The sequence below is a fragment of the Pristiophorus japonicus genome, chromosome 14 (assembly GCF_044704955.1).
Source record: "Pristiophorus japonicus isolate sPriJap1 chromosome 14, sPriJap1.hap1, whole genome shotgun sequence".
Taxonomy (NCBI): Eukaryota; Metazoa; Chordata; class Chondrichthyes; family Pristiophoridae; genus Pristiophorus; species Pristiophorus japonicus.
This window is the reverse complement of record NC_091990.1, coordinates 68045257-68063118: the sequence shown is the minus strand read 5'-3', so window position 1 is coordinate 68063118 and position 17862 is coordinate 68045257. Positions and strand designations below refer to the sequence as shown.

Sequence of the window (17862 nt, the reverse complement as noted above, 5' to 3'; positions counted from 1 at the left end):
GGACCCTAATGTTGGTGCGTCTGCCCTCCCAGGGGATTTGTAGGATCTTGCGGAGACATCATTGATGGTATTTCTCCAGGGACTTGAGGTGTCTACTGTACATGGTCCATGTCTCTGAGCCATACAGGAGGGCGGGTATTACTACAGCTCTGTAGACCATGAGCTTGGTGGCAGATTTGAGGGCCTGGTCTTCAAACACTCTTTTCCTCAGGCGGCCGAAGGCTTCACTGGCGCACTGGAGGCGGTGTTGGATCTCGTCGTCAATGTCTGCTCTTGTTGATAGGAGGCTCCCGAGATAAGGGAAATGGTCCACGTTGTCCAGGGCCACGCTGTGAATCTTGATGACTGGGGGGCAGTGCTGTGCGGCGAGGACAGGCTGGTGGAGGACCTTTGTCTTACGGATGTTTAGCGTAAGGCCCATGCTTTCGTACGCCTCAGTAAATACATCGACTATGTCCTGGAGTTCAGCCTCTGTATGTGCGCAGATGCAGGCGTCGTAATAGTAAATAAACAATCTTTGTTAGCTGGTTGTTTGAATGTCTGGCTCTTCTCGCCTGTTGTAAAATTTCTGAAGCATCCTAATGGCCTCTCTTTTATGCTTCATTTCCAATAAAGTATTGGTTTAATTCAGGATAACAATACTCTTCTGGGAAACTACTCGGGCAAATGTGCTGTCACTTGTAATGCCCTTGGATAGGCATTTCTATCAATCTAAGATAATGAGCACATGCCCTATATACAGCAGCATAAAGTCATTGACAGTTGTGCTATATAGCAGTGTCAGATATTTAGTGGCCATTGTTTATCTTAGCATTTTCCTTCAATCAGACACTACCGTTTGCAGACCTTTCTGGGAGCAAATTGTTTACCTCCCACACATATATGGGAGCACAAAGGGGACGAGGAATATGCCCCTATTTATTACCTCTGAGCATAGAAGCTATTTTCCGTTCCCACAGACAGTCCACACTGAATTGCAGGGCCTTGTGTGAAGAAGGCTTTCGTATTCCTTACTTCTCCATCTGCACTCCCATTATCTCAGTTTTCCCTTACTCCCTCCATCCGCACTCCCATTATCTCAGTTTTCCCTTACTCCCTCCATTCACACTCCCATTATCTCAGTTTTCCCTTACTCCCTCCATTCACACTCCCATTATCTCAGTTTTCCCTTACTCCCTCCATTCACACTCCCATTATCTCAGTTTTCCCTTACTCCCTCCATTCACACTCCCGTTATGTGCTGATTAACGAGGTTAGATTCAGCAACATGAATTGAAGTTTGTTCTGATTGGCTGCTCAGTGCTCAGTACATCCAATCCTGAGCAACATACCGTGAGTTACCCCACACCTTGCTGCAGCGTTTGTTTGGCTTTCCGTTGTGGTGTGTTTTATTTCTGTGCTGTCGAGCTGCAATGCCACCGTCCCGTGACATTGTCCATCTCTCGTTGGTTCAGACTGTTTCCAGTTGGGAGAAGCTGTCTGTGCTGGGCCATAGAACAGTGGGTGCTAGTGTCTATCTGACCAATTACATACCCCTCCCCAGACCTGCTCAGTCCATTTCTCTAATAAGGGATTCGATAAGAAATACTGCTTGACACAATATGAATTTAGAATGAGTCAAACTGGGTATAAAAGTCAATTTAAAAATATCTTTAATTTTACAGGTTACACTGACAACAATCGGCTATGGTGATAAAACACCACAGACGTGGCTTGGCCGAATGCTGGCGGCAGGATTTGCACTACTGGGAGTCTCCTTCTTTGCTCTACCAGCTGTAAGTATATGGGATAGCTGCTAGAAACGGCTTAGAATGAAGTTAAGAATCATTGCCTCAGTTAAAATCAACTGGCTACTGTGCATTTTCAGTTGAGAAGTTAAACGCTTTCAGTTCCCAGCTCTGGTTTCCGTGGGCATTGTTCAAACATGGCAGGACTCGAACGCCCCTGAAATCCCCTTTGTGTGCTGGCTGTTGGGATCCTACTTGAACGGGTTTGGAAGACTAGCTGGTGAAGGGAGTTAGAATCATAGAATGATACACCAACAAAGGAGGCCATTCGGCCCATCGTGCTCTGTGAAGAAGCGATCCAATTAGTCCCACTCCCCCTCTTTCCCCACGGCCCAGTAAATGTTTTTAAAATATGTATCCAATTCCCTTTGAAAGTTATTATTGCATCTGCTTCCACCGGCCTTTCAGGCAGTGTATTCTAGATCATAACAACTCGCCGTGTAAAAAGGTTTTTCCGTATGTCGCGTCTGCTTCTGTTGCAGCTGGAACACTATGCAGCCATCTCTGGGACCCAGACTTAAAATCTGGCCTAGACAAACAGGATGAGCATCTTCTCCTTCTCCGACTTGAAATGAGTTTGGAGTTGTCTGAAACCAAGACCCAGTGGGCTTGAGTGTTCAGTACACAACTCTCCCAATTAGCTTTAAAACACGACGTGCCACAGCATTTCTCAGCTGAGAAGCAGCAACAGGACGTGCTGATGTGCTGCCGGCTTGTCATGCTGGTTGTTAAAAGCTACACAAGTAGAGCCACCTAGTGGTGGGCTGTGAGTTCAATCTATCTCAGACCCAAATCTGCACAAACATCCACAAAAACATTACTTTTCCAACATGTTTGACTTTTACCTTTTTCTCATTGCTTCTAATTGGCCAGATTAATGTGCTCCGATGACTCATTGGCTAAACGAGCTGCCCATGTGCTGCTAATGCAGGTTGCTCCGGAGTTTGTTGATCTCAGCTGAGGCATTGGCAGTGGCAGAGATGCTCCAATTGGCCTCAGCGTCCGAGACTAGGGAGGGGAAAAATCAGCCAGGGATTCTGTTATTGCTTACTATCCAGTGCACATCAGGTAAGGACAAGTTTGCATTTGTTTCTGCTGCCCCCATGGCCAAATAGCCTGTCACCACTCGCTGTCTAAGCTCACATGTGAAGTGTGGCCAGTTGGACAAGGTATTGGAGGGATGCTGGCCCTTGTGGAGCCACTTTCAGTAAGGGTTAGCAACTTCAGGAAAGGAGGATAGAACGTCCCAAGGAAAAAGCAATGCTTTAAGAATCTGGTTCCGATATTTTCTTATCCTGCCACTGAAAATACTGACAACGTACAATTTAGACCATTGCTGGTCTCCAAATGGTAACTGACTGAGGTGTGTTGCTTACAGGGAATTCTGGGTTCAGGGTTTGCTCTCAAAGTTCAGGAACAACATCGCCAGAAACACTTTGAGAAAAGGAGAACCCCTGCTGCAAATCTCATTCAGGTGAGTGTAGAATTCGGCACTCTGTCAGCATCGCCTGACACCACATGGCTGAAGGTTACTCTCACTACATACCGTTTAACTGGTACCCCACTGCCGGCATGCTGTGCTGCCCAAGGCACAGAGCTGGAGAATGGCTTTGAGCAGAATTTCGGGGGTGTTTTTCACTGCAGTGAGAGACACGGGGAGGCTGGCAGGAGGAATAAAGAAAGCTCTTTCAGCCTGCTGAGCCCCACACTACTCCTGGAATCCTTTACAGCTGAAGAAGAATAATTGCAATGTGACAGGAAGAGGGAGCGGGTTGGGATGGGAAGCAGTTGTAGTGGAGGAGAGATGGGAGTTGAAGAATAGGATCAAGACTGACTATAAGGAAATGCTTTCTGAAAATAGAAATAGCTGACTGATTTGATTTTCAGTTAGATAGCATGTATGATCAGCTTAAATAAAAATATAGGAACATAAGAAATAGGAACAGGAGTAGGCCATACAGCCCCTCGAGCCTGCTCCGCCATTCAATAAGATCATGGCTGATCTGATCATGGACTCAGCTCCACTTCCCCGCCCGTTCCCCATAACCCCTTATCCCCTTATCGTTTAAAAAACTGACTATTTCTGTCTTAGATTTATTCAATGTCCCAGCTTCCACAGCTCTCTGAGGCAGCAAATTCCACAGATTTACAATCCTCTGAGAGAGGAAATTTCTCCTCATTTCAGTTTTAAATGGGCGGCCCCTTATTCTAAGATCATGTCCTCTGGTTCTAGTCTCCCCCATCAGTGGAAACATCCTCTCGGCATCCACCTTGTTAAGCCCCCTCATAATCTTATACATTTCGTTAAGATCACCTCTCATTTTTCTGAATTCCAATGAGTAGAGGCCCAACCTACTCAACCTTTCCTCATAAGTCAACCCCCTCATCTCTGGAATCAACCTCGTGAACCTTCTCTGAACTGCCTCCAAAGCAAGTATATCCTTTCGTAAATATGGAACCCAAAACTGCACACAGTATTCCAGGTGTTGCCTCACCAATACCCTGTATAGCTGTAGCAAGACTTCCCTGCTATTATACTCCATCCCCTTTGTAATAAAGTCCAAGATTCCATTGGCCTTCCTGATCACTTGCTGTACCGACATACTATCCTTTTGTGTTTCATGCACAAGTATCCCCAGGTCCCGCTGTACTGCGGCACTTTGCAAATTTTCTCCATTTAAATAATAACTTGCTCTTTGATTTTTTCTGCCAAAGTGCATGACCTCACACTTTCCAACATTGTACTCCATCTGCCAAATTTTTGCCCACTCACTTAGCCTATGTTCTTTTGCAGATTTTTTGTGTCCTCCTCACATATTGTTTTTCCTCCCATCTTTGTATCCTCAGCAAGCTTGGTTATGTTACATTCAGTCCATTCTTGCAAATCGTTAATATAGATTGTAAATAGTTGGGGTCCCAGCATTGATCCCTGCAGCACCCCAACTCGTTACTGGTTGGCAACCAGAGAATGAACCATTTATCCCGACTCTCTGTTTTCTATTAGTTAACCAATCCTCTATCCATGCTAATATATTACCCCCAACCCCGTGAACTTTTATCTTGTGCAGTAACCTTTTATGTGGCACCTTGTTAAATGCCTTCTGGAAGTTTAAATTCACTACATCCACTGGTTCCCCTTTATCCACCATGTTTGTTACATCCTCAAAGAACTCCAGCAAATTTGTCAAACGTGACTTCCCCTTCATAAATCCATGCTGACTCTGCCTGACCGAATTTTGCTTTTCCAAATGTCCTGCTACTGCTTCTTTAATAATGGTCTCCAACATTTTCCCAACCATAGATGTTAGGCTAACTGGTCTATAGTTTCCTGCTTTTTGCTAAAAGGTCACAACAGCATGAAGCTTGCCAGTCACATACAAGCTTTATGCTTAAAGTTCATCTCCGTGGCAATATCAGCTGTATAATCACATTAAGAATTCCAAACACGCAACACACTGTTGTGGAACAGTCTCTACACAGGATTTTTTTCAGTGTTGTTGCTGAAGTTTCCCCATTGCAGGAAAGATTTTGGCTGACCTGTGTGACAACCAGTACGGTCCCGAAGTATCTGCTGCCTTATTCAATGGGACCGTGTATCAGATCTGGGCACATAACCACAGGGATCTGATTCAGGTGGCATCCAGATAGTTTCTAAAGAACAAGTATGCAAAAGTTGAAGCATCACCCTTTAAGAGAAGCTGGATCTTGCCAGCTAAAACTGGCAAAGCTTGTGTAGCTGCAATCTTTTTTTCATTTTTGAGATCCTGAAGTGAAGGGCCAAGATCTCTATCACAGTAATGGCACAAAGCTTCACATTTAAAAGCCTGTAGAATAGGAGGAAAGGGAGACTGAGGGAAAATAGAACCATTGGGAACAGGAGGAGGCCGTTCAGCTCCTCGAGCTTGCTGCATCATTCAATTAGACCACGGCTGATCTGCATTCAACTCCATATACCTGCCTTAGCTCCACATCCATTCATACCTAAGCTAAAATCTATCTTAGTCTGGAAAGCTCCAATTGTCTCAGCATCCACAGCCATTTGGGGAGGAGAGTTCCAGATTTAAACTACCTGATGTAGGAAAAAGTGCTTCCTGATTTTCCTCCTAAACGGCCTAGCTCTAATTTTAAGATTATGTCCCCTGATCAGAAGAAACTGCTTCTCTGTATCTACCCTATTGAATCCCTTTAATATGTTAAACAGGGAGGGCAGGGATCCAAGGGTTTGGAGATCCCTCGTCAACTCTATGAGATAACACTTGATTTTGATAGTGCAGATATAGTGATGGAAGATCTGTCCCCATCTTTGTAGTGCAGTATTTGGACAAATAAGAGAAGTTGCGAGGAGCCTGAATTTGCCCTCACTCTGTGACAGTGAGAGCTGATAAATTGACGCTCAGCACCACCATGGCTTGGCCCGAGTCAGATCGCAGCTGACTCATTGCCAGCTGAACTTAACCCTGATAATCCATTTTGTGCAAATCTCCAGCACCTATCGATTCATGTAGCAGAGTTAGCGAGATACTGAAATATCCTTTTATTCATGTCAGTGATTCAGTTTAGCAAGTGCTCTATTTCACTTGCATTATTGCATGTGTCTGTCTGCGACCAGCCCCACCCGTGCTCGCACATAGCCTGTTTGACATCCCTGCTGCGACGTCTCGGATGCACAACATACCATTCATCAAGAAAGTTGTACAGGTTGACATTGTAACCATGGCAACTGTGCTGCAAACTGTTCTCACCTTAGGTACCTGACGGGTAGTGAAAGGGCACAGTTGCCAACTTGCGATGGTTTTCTTCTCAGCGGGCTAGCCTCTTTACTAAAGTTCAACAGCAATGTTTGCAAATCACAATGCACGCTACCCCATAAAGCTTTGTGAAACATTTTTACTTTTCTCTTCGTTTTAATAAAAATAAATAAGAGGCCAGCCTGATGGGACTGTGCGACTGGGACTGTGATGGGACTGTGTGACTGGGACTGTGATGGGACTGTGTGACTGGGACTGTGATGGGACTGTGTGGGGATTGTGTGATTGGGACTGTGATGGGACTGTGCGACTGGAACTGTGTGACTGGGACTGTGATGGGACTGTGCGACTGGGACTGTGTGACTGAGACTGTGATGGGACTGTGTGACTGGGACTGTGTGACTGGGACAATGGCTCTTCACCAATTGTATCAGTGATTTGGATGATGGTTTTAAAGGTATTGAAGGTCTGCAAGCAATGTCATGAAACTGAATCGGGTGTGAGGTGTATATCTAAGGCATTTCAACATAAAACTAGAAATATGATACTTAGCTTAGAAAAGGCCGCATTTAGAGTACTGTGTCGTATTTTCATTCTCTGACTTGCGTTAGTTAGACCCTGGAGAAAGGAGGGTGGCCAGAATGATATCTGATCTTAGGGCCCTTGGTTATTAGACTAGGCTCATAGAAACATAGAAAATAGGTGCAGGAGTAGGCCATTCGGCCCTTCTAGCCTGCACCGCCATTCAATGAGTTCATGGCTGAACATGCAACTTCAGTACCCCATTCCTGCTTTCTCACCATACCCCTTGATTCCCCTAGTAGTAAGGACTTCATCTAACTCCTTTTTGAATATATTTAGTGAATTGGCCTCAACAACTTTCTGTGGTAGAGAATTCCACAGGTTCACCCTCTCTGGGTGAAGAAATTCCTCCTCATCTCGGTCCTAAATGGCTTATCCCTTATCCTTAGACTGTGTCCCCTGGTTCTGGACTTCCCCAACATTGGGAACATTCTTCCTGCATCTAACCTGTCTAACCCCGTCAGAATTTTAAACGTTTCTATGAGGTCCCCTCCCATTCTTCTGAACTCCAGTGAATACAAGCCCAGTTGATCCAGTCTTTCTTGATAGGTCAGTCCCGTCATCCCGGGAATCAGTCTGGTGAACCTTCGCTGCACTCCCTCAATAGCAAGAATGTCCTTCCTCAGGTTAGGAGACCAAAACTGTACACAATACTCCAGGTGTGGCCTCACCAAGGCCCTGTACAATTGTACCAACACCTCCCTGCCCTTGTACTCAAATCCCCTCGCTATGAAGGCCAACCTGCCATTTGCTTTCTTAACCGCCTGCTGTACCTGCATGCCAACCTTCAATGACTGATGTACCATGACACCCAGGTCTCTTTGCACCTCCCCTTTTCCTAATCTGTCACCATTCAGATAATAGTCTGTCTCTCTGTTTTTACCACCAAAGTGGATAACCTCACATTTATCCACATTATACTTCATCTGCCATGCATTTGCCCACTCACCTAACCTATCCAAGTCGCTCTGCAGCCTCATAGAATCCTCCTTGCAGCTCACACTGCCACCCAACTTAGTGTCATCCGCAAATTTGGAGATACTACATTTAATCCCCTCGTCTAAATCATTAATGTACAGTGTAAACAGCTGGGGCCCCAGCACAGAACCTTGCAGTACCCCACTAGTCACTGCCTGCCATTCTGAAAAGTCCCCATTTACTCCTACTCTTTGCTTCCTGTCTGACAACCAGTTCTCAATCCATGTCAGGCTCAGGTAACTGGATCTTTTTTCATTGGACTTGCATAATCTTTGAGGTAATATGATTGAGGTTTTAAAATGATGAAGGAAATAGATTGAGCCTGACTGGATAGGTTGTTTGAGTTCGATAGGAATGGGAGAACTAGGGCGGGAGTACAAAATATGAAAACAAAGAGTTACATGTTCGATGCCAGGAAGTATTTATTTTCATGGAGAGTCATCGACCCTTGGAATAGTTTACCAGCACATGCAGTCAGTATAGATTCACCGCAGCTCTTGAGAAGGGAACTGGAAAAGTTCCTGGGAGTCAAGGACATCTCCACTTATAGGATGGGGTCATTATAAGGTCGAGTTAATGCAGTCTTCTGGATCTTGCCTCACTGCTTTCGGCGATCGGAGAAGAATTTCCCAGCAGTAGTTCTTAAACTGGCTGCAAGTTTTTTCCTCTTTGCATGTTTTGGCAGCGGCCGAGGTGGGGAATTGACAGAGAATGTGGGCAGCATGTCCGAATGGGGCAGGCTAGTTGGACCATATGGCCTTTTCCAATCCTTTATTGTATGTTGGTTCATATATCCACCCCTCCACACCATTGTTACAGTAAAGTATGTTGTGAGATAGATGACCTCACACTCATCATCTCTATTTAGATTATAGTTTCCACAATATAATTAGGAATTAGTGCAATCCTGCCATAGCATTGAGCCTATAACTTCCCAATAGTTTGGTTGGTAAGTATGCCAGATGTTATGATACCAAGCAATATGGACCAGAAAAATATCCCTGGTCTGTTCTGATTTAACTGATTTCAACAATTAGGGCAGTTGTAGAAACAGCACGATTGGGACAGGATTCCCTCTTCAGATTTCTATGCATTGACCCTACTGGAAAGCATTTCTTTGCACATCAGGTGAGGACAAAATCAGGTTCGACATACAACTAAACTCCACAATAGAACAAAACAACATTGGGGACTGAAATTGCTCCTCAGTTACACCGGTGAACTGGCGTAACCTCGGCAGTGGGGGAGGACCTGCTTCCTGCTGCCACTTCCCGCATTTCCTGCTGGAAGTGATGTCAGGCTTGGGATACATCTGCCCAGAAGAGGATGGGTGTATCATACAATGTATTTCCTGTTAATGGCACCTTAGCAATACTGGGAGCAACATATGCAGGTACATACGTTGCTGGACTGAGAGGGGGGAGGAGGGTTACATTTTAGTTAAAGACCAATCAATTGCATTAGTAAAGAAGGAATTTGTAAAAATTTAATTAAAAAAAAACATTTTACACCCGTCAGCCAGCATTGCTGGCCATGCCACAACGCGGCAAGGCAACGCATCAATTTCCCTCTCGCCAGCGGCATAAACAATTCTGGTGTCTGTCCAAATTCTGATCACACTCTGACCCCAGGAAATTCGCTGGATTTCGGCATGCAGACCTGCCAAAAATACACCATAATTGCTCCAAAGATGAAAATCCGCCCCCAGTTCTATTGCATTAAGGCGGCACTGTCTGATTTAACAGTACCGAAACGGCTCTCATTAAAGTCACAAATGACATCCTTTGTGACTGTGACAAAGGTAAACTATCCCTCCTCGTCCTTCTGGACCTGTCTACAGCCTTTGACACGGTTGACCACTCCATCCTCCTCCAACGCCTCCCCTATTGTCCAGCTGGGTGGGACCGCACTCACCTGGTTCTTATCTATCTGATCGTAGCCAGAAAATCTCCAGCAATGGCTTCTCATCCCGCTCCTGCATCGTTACCTCTGGTGTCCTCCAAGGATCTATCCTTGGCCCCTCCTATTTCTCATCTATATGTGGCCCCTTGACGATATCATCCGAAAACACGGAGTCAGTTTCCACATGTACGCTGACGGCACCCAGCTCTACCTCTCCACCACTTCACTCGACCCTTCCACGGTCTCTAAATTGTCAGACTGCTTGTCCGACATCCAGTTCTGGATGAGCAGAAATTTTCTCCAATTGAATATTGGGAAGACCAAAGCCATTGTCTTTGGTCCCTGCCACAAACTGCATTCCCTAGCCACCGACTCCATCCCTCTCCCTAACATCTGTCTGAGGGTGAACCAGACTGTTCGCAACCTTGGTGTCATATTTGACCCTGAAATAAACTTCCGACCACATATCCGCGGCATAACTAAGACCGCCTATGTCCACCTCTGTAACATCGCCCCTCTCCGTACCTGCCCCAGCTCACCTGCTGCTGAAACCCTCATCCGTGCTTTTGTTACCTCTATCCTGACTACTCCAACACACTCCTGGCTGGCCTCCCACATTCTACCCTATGTAAACTTGAGGTCATCCAAAACTCGGCCCGTGTCCTAACTCGCACCAAGTCGCGCTCACCCATCACCCCTGTGCTCGCTGACCTACATTGGCTCCCGGTTAAGCAACGCCTCGATTTCAAAATTCTCATCCTTGTTTACAAATCCCTCCATGGCCTCGCCCCTCCCTACCTCTGTAATCACCTCCAGCCTCACAACCCCTCGAGATATCTGTGCTCCTCTAATTCTGCCCTGCTGAGCATCCCTGATTATAATCGCTCAACCATCGGTGGCCGTGTCTTCGGCTGCCAGGCCCCCAAGCTCTGGAACTCCCTCCCATAACCTCTCCACCTCTCTACCTCTCTTTCTCCTTTAAGACACTCCTTAAAACCGACCTCTTTGACCAAGCTTTTGGTCACCTGCCGTAATTTCTTCTTATCTGACTCGGTGTCAAACGTATTTGTTGTGTCTATAACGCTCCTGTGAAGTGCCTTGGGATGTTTTACTATGTTAAAAGCGTTATATAAGTGCAAGTTGTTGTTTTTATGAATGGCTTTGCCTGCACTGTACCAATGAGTCAACAACACCTTGCATTAATATAACACCTCAAATGTAGATAAATGTATCAAGTCATTTAACAGAGGCATCATCAGACAGAAATCGACACTGAAACAAAGAAGGAAATATTAGGAGGGGTGATCAAAATCTTGTTCAAAGAACTAGGTTGTAAGGAGGGTCTTAAAGGAGGAGGTGGAAAGGCCGAGGAGTTTCGGGAGGAAGCTCCAGAGCATGGGCTCGACATAGCTGAGGGCACTGAGGCCAACAGTGGTGGGGCAAACGGGCAGGGGCAGGGGGGACGCAGCAATGCACAAAGGCCAGAGGCAGGGGAACTGAGAGTTTCGGATAATGTATTGCTGGAGGAGGTAGGAAAGGGTGAGGCCATAAAAGGATTTAAACATGAGGATGTGAATTTTAAATTAGCGGTGTTGGAGGACCAATGTAAATCAGCAAAGTGAGCAGGAATTATTGGGCAGCAGAGTTTACAGAGCATGGCTAAAGGAGAGGCTAGCCAGGAAAGCATTGGAATCGTCGAGTCTGGTGACAAAGGGCTCCGCCGGAATTTCCTCCAGGGAGGCGGGTTAGGACTGACCGGGTCGGCATTCAGCATCGGCGATCGGGGACCAGGGAGGGGGTCAGTCTGGGGATCGGGGACGGGGGTCCATGGATTGGGGAGGGTGGGGGGGTCTGGGGATCGGGGAGGGGGGTCGGTCCGGGGATCAGGGAGGGGGGGGTCCGGGGATCGGGGAGGGGGGTCGGTCCGGGGTTTGGTCCGGGGATCGGGAGGGTCCGGGGATCGGGGAGGGGGAGGGTCCGGGGATCGGGGACGGGGGGGGGGTCCATGGATTGGGGAGGGGGGTCGGTCCAGGGATCGGGGAGGGGGCTCGGTCCAGGGATCGGGGACGGGGGGGGACCAGCGATTGGGGAGGGGGGTCGGTCCGGGGATTGGGGAGGGGGGGTCCGGGGATTGGGGAGTGGGGGGGTCCAGGGATCGGGGGGGGGGTCGGTCCGGGGATCGGGGAGGGGGCTCGGTCCGGGGATCGGGGGGTCCGGGGATCGGGGAGAGGGGTTGGTCTGGGGATCGGGGAAGGGGGGGTCCGGGGATGGGGGGGGTTCCGGGGATCAGGGAGGGGGGTCAGTCCGGGGATCGGGGAGGGGGCTCGGTCTGGGGATCGGGGAGGGGGGGTGTCCGAGGATCGGGGAGGGGGGTCCGGGGATCGGGGAGGGGGGTCCGGGGATCGGGGAGGAGGCTCGGTCTGGAGATCGGGGAGGGGGATTGGTCCGGGTATCGGGGAGGGGGGTCCGGGGATCGGGGGGGGGTCCGGGGATCGGGGAGGGGGCTCGGTCTGGGGATCGGGGAGGGGGGTCCGGGGATCGGGGGGGGGGGGGTCCGGGGATCGGGGAGGAGGCTCGGTCGGGGGATCGGGGAGGGGGCTCGGTCCGGCGATCGGGGAGGGGGCTCGTTCTGTGGATCCGGGAGGGGGATTGGTCCGGGGATCGGCGAGGGGGGGTCCGGGGATTGGGGAGGGGGGTCGGTCTGGATCGTGGGGGGCAGGGGTCGGTCCATATTGTGGGAGGGGGGGGTCGGTCATTGATCGTGGGAGTGGGGGGTGTTATTGGCAGGGTGGTGGTAGGCCGGAGCATCGGCGGGGCGGGTGGGGGAGGAAGGATCGGCGCCTGCCACCAGAGGATTGTGACCGGCCTCGGCACCATCGGCGGGGTTCGGAGGCCTCGTGAGGGGCTCTGCAATCCTGGGGAGTGGGTTAGGGAGGGACCCTGGCTCCACGAGGTAGGTATAAAGCCACTTGCTTCCTGGATGCGGCAGTCCCTGCCTTGGTTCAACTGCCGAGTTTCACGAATCGTCGGCCAGCAGTTAAATTCAGAATGGAAGGGCGAAAGATGCTTCCAGCATCATTGCAATATTTAAATTAAGGTCATGCCCCCGGCAGCAGGTTGGGTGCCCGTCCCACCACCGGCCAAACCGGAAATGGATGGGTTGGATGCGGGATCAGCTGCAAAATCCCATTTTTAACAATTTAACCGCCCCCATCCGTTTTATCAGGGGAAAGTTCCGGCCAGAGAGTTTCAGCAGCAGATGGCCAAAATTAGGAAGGTGGACATAAGCGGGTCTTTGTGGCATCCGTACAAAAAGGAAAAATGTTGATGTCCCAGGCGTAGCGTTCATGGATATCTTCCAGTCCGGACGGGATATTCTGCCTGAAACATCAACCATTTTCCATTTTCTTACAGCTTTCTGGATGTTTCCAGCATTTTATGTTTTTATTTCAGATTTCCAGCATTCGCATTATTTTATGTTTTGTTTGGCGGTCTTTGAGACGGAGAGTATATAGAGTAGCCAAGCGTGCTCGGGACTGTATAGGTAGTCGAGAGTTTGAATACTCTGGTTCAACATCAGACAATAGCCGGGGGTGGGGGCAGGTGGGCAGGCTCAGAGTTTGCTTTGGGGGCTGAAGACGATGCCTTCAATCTTCCCAATACCATTCTTGGTGCCGGACAGCACAGAGGCAGTGGAGGGATCGGGAGAGGTGGTGGAGAAATGGAGCGTGGTATTGTTAGTGTGTGTGTGGAAGCTCACTCCATGTCTTTGAATGATGTTGCCAAGGAGCAGCATGCAGTTGAGGAAGAAGAGGTGGCTAAGGACAGCCCTTGGGGGGGGTTTCAGGGCGAATGGTGTGGGGCTGAAATAGAAGCCATTGTTGGAGATGCTGTAACTATAATCAGATAGCTAATATTGGAACCAAGCAACAGCAATCTCACTGAACGGGTCAGAGGAAGAGGAGGACATGTGTTGGAGGAGGATGGTGTGGTCAGCCATGTTAAGGGCAAGATTTTAAGGATCTGAAACTCCCTGGAGTAGGCTCCCTGGGTGCATATTGATTCGCGACTGTCATTTGAAAGCAAATGTGTCAGGTTTCTGAGATATAATCAGTTATAGTGGGTAAGTGGCTTGTTAATTCTGTTTATCAGCAGCGATGTGCTATCCTCGTCTCCTGGAGCTTTACCTGATGCCTTAAGGGAACAAAGAAAAATTTCCAGAGCTTTTCCTGAACTGCTGCAGGTTATCTCCGTTTTTTGTTCCCCCCAGAGGAATTCCTGATTGGTGGAGAGTCAATGGTAGTGTGTTGTTGCACCCTGTGTGATGGAACCGGTTTGATGGACCTGATTGTATTTCTCCTCCCTCCTGCTCGCCAGCTTGCCCATGATTTTGCTCAGCCGCCCTGCCGACCTTGAATTCCTTGCTGCTGTTCAGCCAGATTTCCTTCATTGCTTCTTCGGGATCCAGTCCCAATCAAACCCGAGTATTCTCAGTCGCTGATTCCAGGGCAACTAGGTTGGCATGGTGATCACCTGACACAGCAATGTAACACATGGCAGGGTGCCAACCAATCACCATCTTCAGCACATCAGTAGCAATGGACAGTCCTGTGCCACTGTCACAGATTGGTGCGAGCTGCCAAGGACCACAAAATTATAGTCGTGTTTTAGACAGTAACCAAAGCTAAGATTAAGTAACAGGAATGTAAATCATCATAGGCAATCCCTTGGAATCGAGGAAGACTTGATTTCACTTCTGAAGTGAGTTCTTTGGTGGCTGAACAGTCCAACACGAGAGCCACAGATTCTGTCACAGGTGGGACAGATATTCGTCGAGGGAAGGGGGGGGGTGGGACTGATTTGTCGCACGCTCTTTCTGCTCCCTGCACCTGACCTCTTCACGCTTGCAGCGTTGAGACTCGAAGAGCTCAGTGCCCTCCCGGATGCACTTTCTCCATTAGGGCGGTCTGTGGCCCAGGTCTCCCAGACGTCAGTGGTGATGTCGCACTTTATCAGGGAGGCTTTGAGGGTGTCCTTGTAACGTTTCCACTGCCCACTTTTTGCTCATTTGCCGTGAAGGAGCTCCGCATAGAGCAGTTACTTAGGGAGTCTCGTGTTTGGCAAGCGAACTATGTGGCCTGCCCAACGAAGCTGATCAAGTGTGGTCAGTGCTTCAATACTGGGGATGTTGGCCTGGACGAGGACACTGATGTTGGTGCACCTGTCCTCCCAGGGGATTTGCAGGATCTTGCGGAGACATCGTTGGTGATATATCTCCAGCGACTTGATGTGTCTTCTGTAAGTCGTCCATGCCTCTGATCCATACAGGAGGGCAGTTATTACTACAGCCCTGTAGACCATGAGCTTGGTGGTAGGTTTGAGGAATAGGAATGTAAAAGGGAACTGAGCACAACACTCCAGCTAAAAGAGACCAATTTAACTCTGTACCCTGACCTCAAAATGATCATTTGTACTAAAGAAATTACAATTGTCATTCACTCATTGTATAGAATAGTCACCGGACCCCTGTCAAACACCATGGGCCACCCCAACCTGTGTGAGAACACCACCGCAGGGCAGGGCTATAAATAGAGCTGGAGGGCTGGGCCCTGGAACATCGTGGGCGAATGTGCGGCGAATGAGGGTACGGGGCCCAGAAGAGCCGAGGGCCCAGGGGCAGCACGGACCAGCCCATACTGCGATATGTGTACGCACTAGGTCCGTGCAGCAGAGCTGGTCTCCAGTCGTCCTGGTTAACCCTTGCCACTGAATAAAGACCTAGCTCTGTCAAGCCTGTGTTGTGGCTGATGTGCAATGGTCACCACACGTTAAAAAAATCCACGCACAGGCATCTTCCACCCCCTCAATTGGAGTTCAGGACTGGAACATCGGGTCCTTCATTGAAGCATCTGTGAACTCTTGTGGAAGCAAGTCCTCCTCGTTCGAGGGACCGCCTATGATGAGATGTATAGAATAGTGACCGGACCCCGGCCATTCAATCCCATTGTGTAGGTAATGACCTTGCTATTGACTTCTTTTGTATAGAAAAGTGACTTTCAATGTTAAAAAGTTCCAGCAGAATGTGATTACAGCTTTGGGTTGGTTTAAAAAGTTGGGTGGCCCCTCTGTGTGCTGATTCTTTGCACTGATGCTCTTCAGGTCAACAACAGGAGACCACAGTTCATGTCATAAATCTTCAGTGTCACTTTGCACAGTATACCAATGTCAGATTGTCAGAGGTCAAAAGCTTGTTTAGTACACAGCATCAATTAGGCTAGCCCTGCGGGTCCATTAACTATCTTCATCTCCTTTCTGCCTCATCACCAAACTTATATTACCTGTACTCAGGAATAAGCCCTTTGTCGATTTCCTGTTTGAATGCTTAAGCCATGCCTCATTTGACTGCATCTTAAGTAGTTACAATTAAATTATTTTTGGCTCAGGGATTCCTTTGTTTGTAATGTTGTCTCTCGTTGGCTTGTCCATAAATACTTCTGTTCAGGATTCATGCCACTGATCTCCGTCACTGTTTTAAAAACTTGCATCATGTCTCCACCCATAAGTCTTATTTTGAGAACAGATTTTGCTCCTTTACTCTGATCCCAGTTCGGAAAATTAAATGATCGTCCCATCATTGTTGGCCAATGTCTTTTTGTACTCAGGGTGACCAAATGTGACTGGCGTCTCCAAGTCTGGTCGTGCAGTGTTACTGCTAAATGGATCATTTATTCAACTTTAGTATTAAGTAACAATCCAGAATTAGTCAGCAATCTAACAGTGAGGGAACACCTAACTAACAGTGACCATAAGATGATTGAATCCTATATTAGGATTGAGAGGGAGAAGGTCAGGCTGACTTTAGAGCGATGAAGCAAATATTGACCACAGTGAACTGGGCGGAACTGTTAATGTATAAAACCACAGATGAACAGTGGGAGGTGGCCACAAGAACTGTACAAAGCCCTACAGGGCGAGAGGTCTACTTGTCTAATTAGACATAGAAACATAGAAATCTAAGTGCAGACGGAGGCTATTTTGGCCCATCGTGTCCGCGCCGGCCGACAAAGAGCCAGAAGGCCTTTGGTCAGCAGCCCTGAAGGTTACATATAAACCTATGAACAATGGCGGAAAGGCAAAGAGCACCCAGACCAACCAGTCCGTCCCACACAACTGCGACACCCCTTACACTGAAACATTCTACACTCCACCCCAGCCGGAGCCATGTGATCTCCTGGGAGAGGCAAAAACCAGATAAAAACTCAGGCCAATTTAGGGAGAAAAAATCTGGGAAAATTCCTCTTCGACCCATCCAGGCGCTTCCATCCAGGCGATTGACACTAGTCCAGGAGATCACCCTGGCCATATTCAATTCCCTGCAGTACTTACCATTAATACTGCGTCGGCCAACAAAAGGTCATCCAGTCTAATCCCAATTACCAGCTCTAGGTCCGTAACCCTGCAGGTTACGACGCTTTAAGTGCCCATCCAACCATCTCTTAAAAGTGGTGAGGGTTTCTGCATCCACCATTCTTCCAGGCAGCGAGTTCCAGATCCCCACAACCCTCTGCGTAAAGAAGCCCCCTCCTCAAATCCCCTCTAAACCTTTCACCAACCACCTTAAAACTATGCCCCCTCGTAATAGACCCCTCCACCAATGGAAATAGCCATTACTATCCACTATGTCCAGGCCCCTCAATATTTTGTATATCTCAATGAGGTCTCCTCTCAACCTCTGTTCCAATGAGAACGAACCCAGCCTATCCAATCTCATAACTAAGATTCTCCATTCCAGGCAGCATCCTAGTAAATCTCCTCTGCACCCTCTCTAGTGCTATCACGTCCTTTGATACGGCGACTAGAACTGC

General features: G+C 48.3%; 1 protein-coding gene across 1 annotated transcript in view; it reads left to right on the top strand.

Moving 5' to 3' along the window:
- The window catches only part of LOC139279602 (potassium voltage-gated channel subfamily KQT member 4-like), a 624511-nt gene that overhangs the window by 479631 nt on the left and 127018 nt on the right, over positions 1-17862 (top strand). Inside the window, exons 6-7 of the mRNA XM_070898720.1 lie at positions 1665-1775; positions 3166-3261. Coding sequence (XP_070754821.1) covers positions 1665-1775; positions 3166-3261 — 207 coding nt within the window. The remainder of the gene's footprint in view (positions 1-1664; positions 1776-3165; positions 3262-17862) is intronic.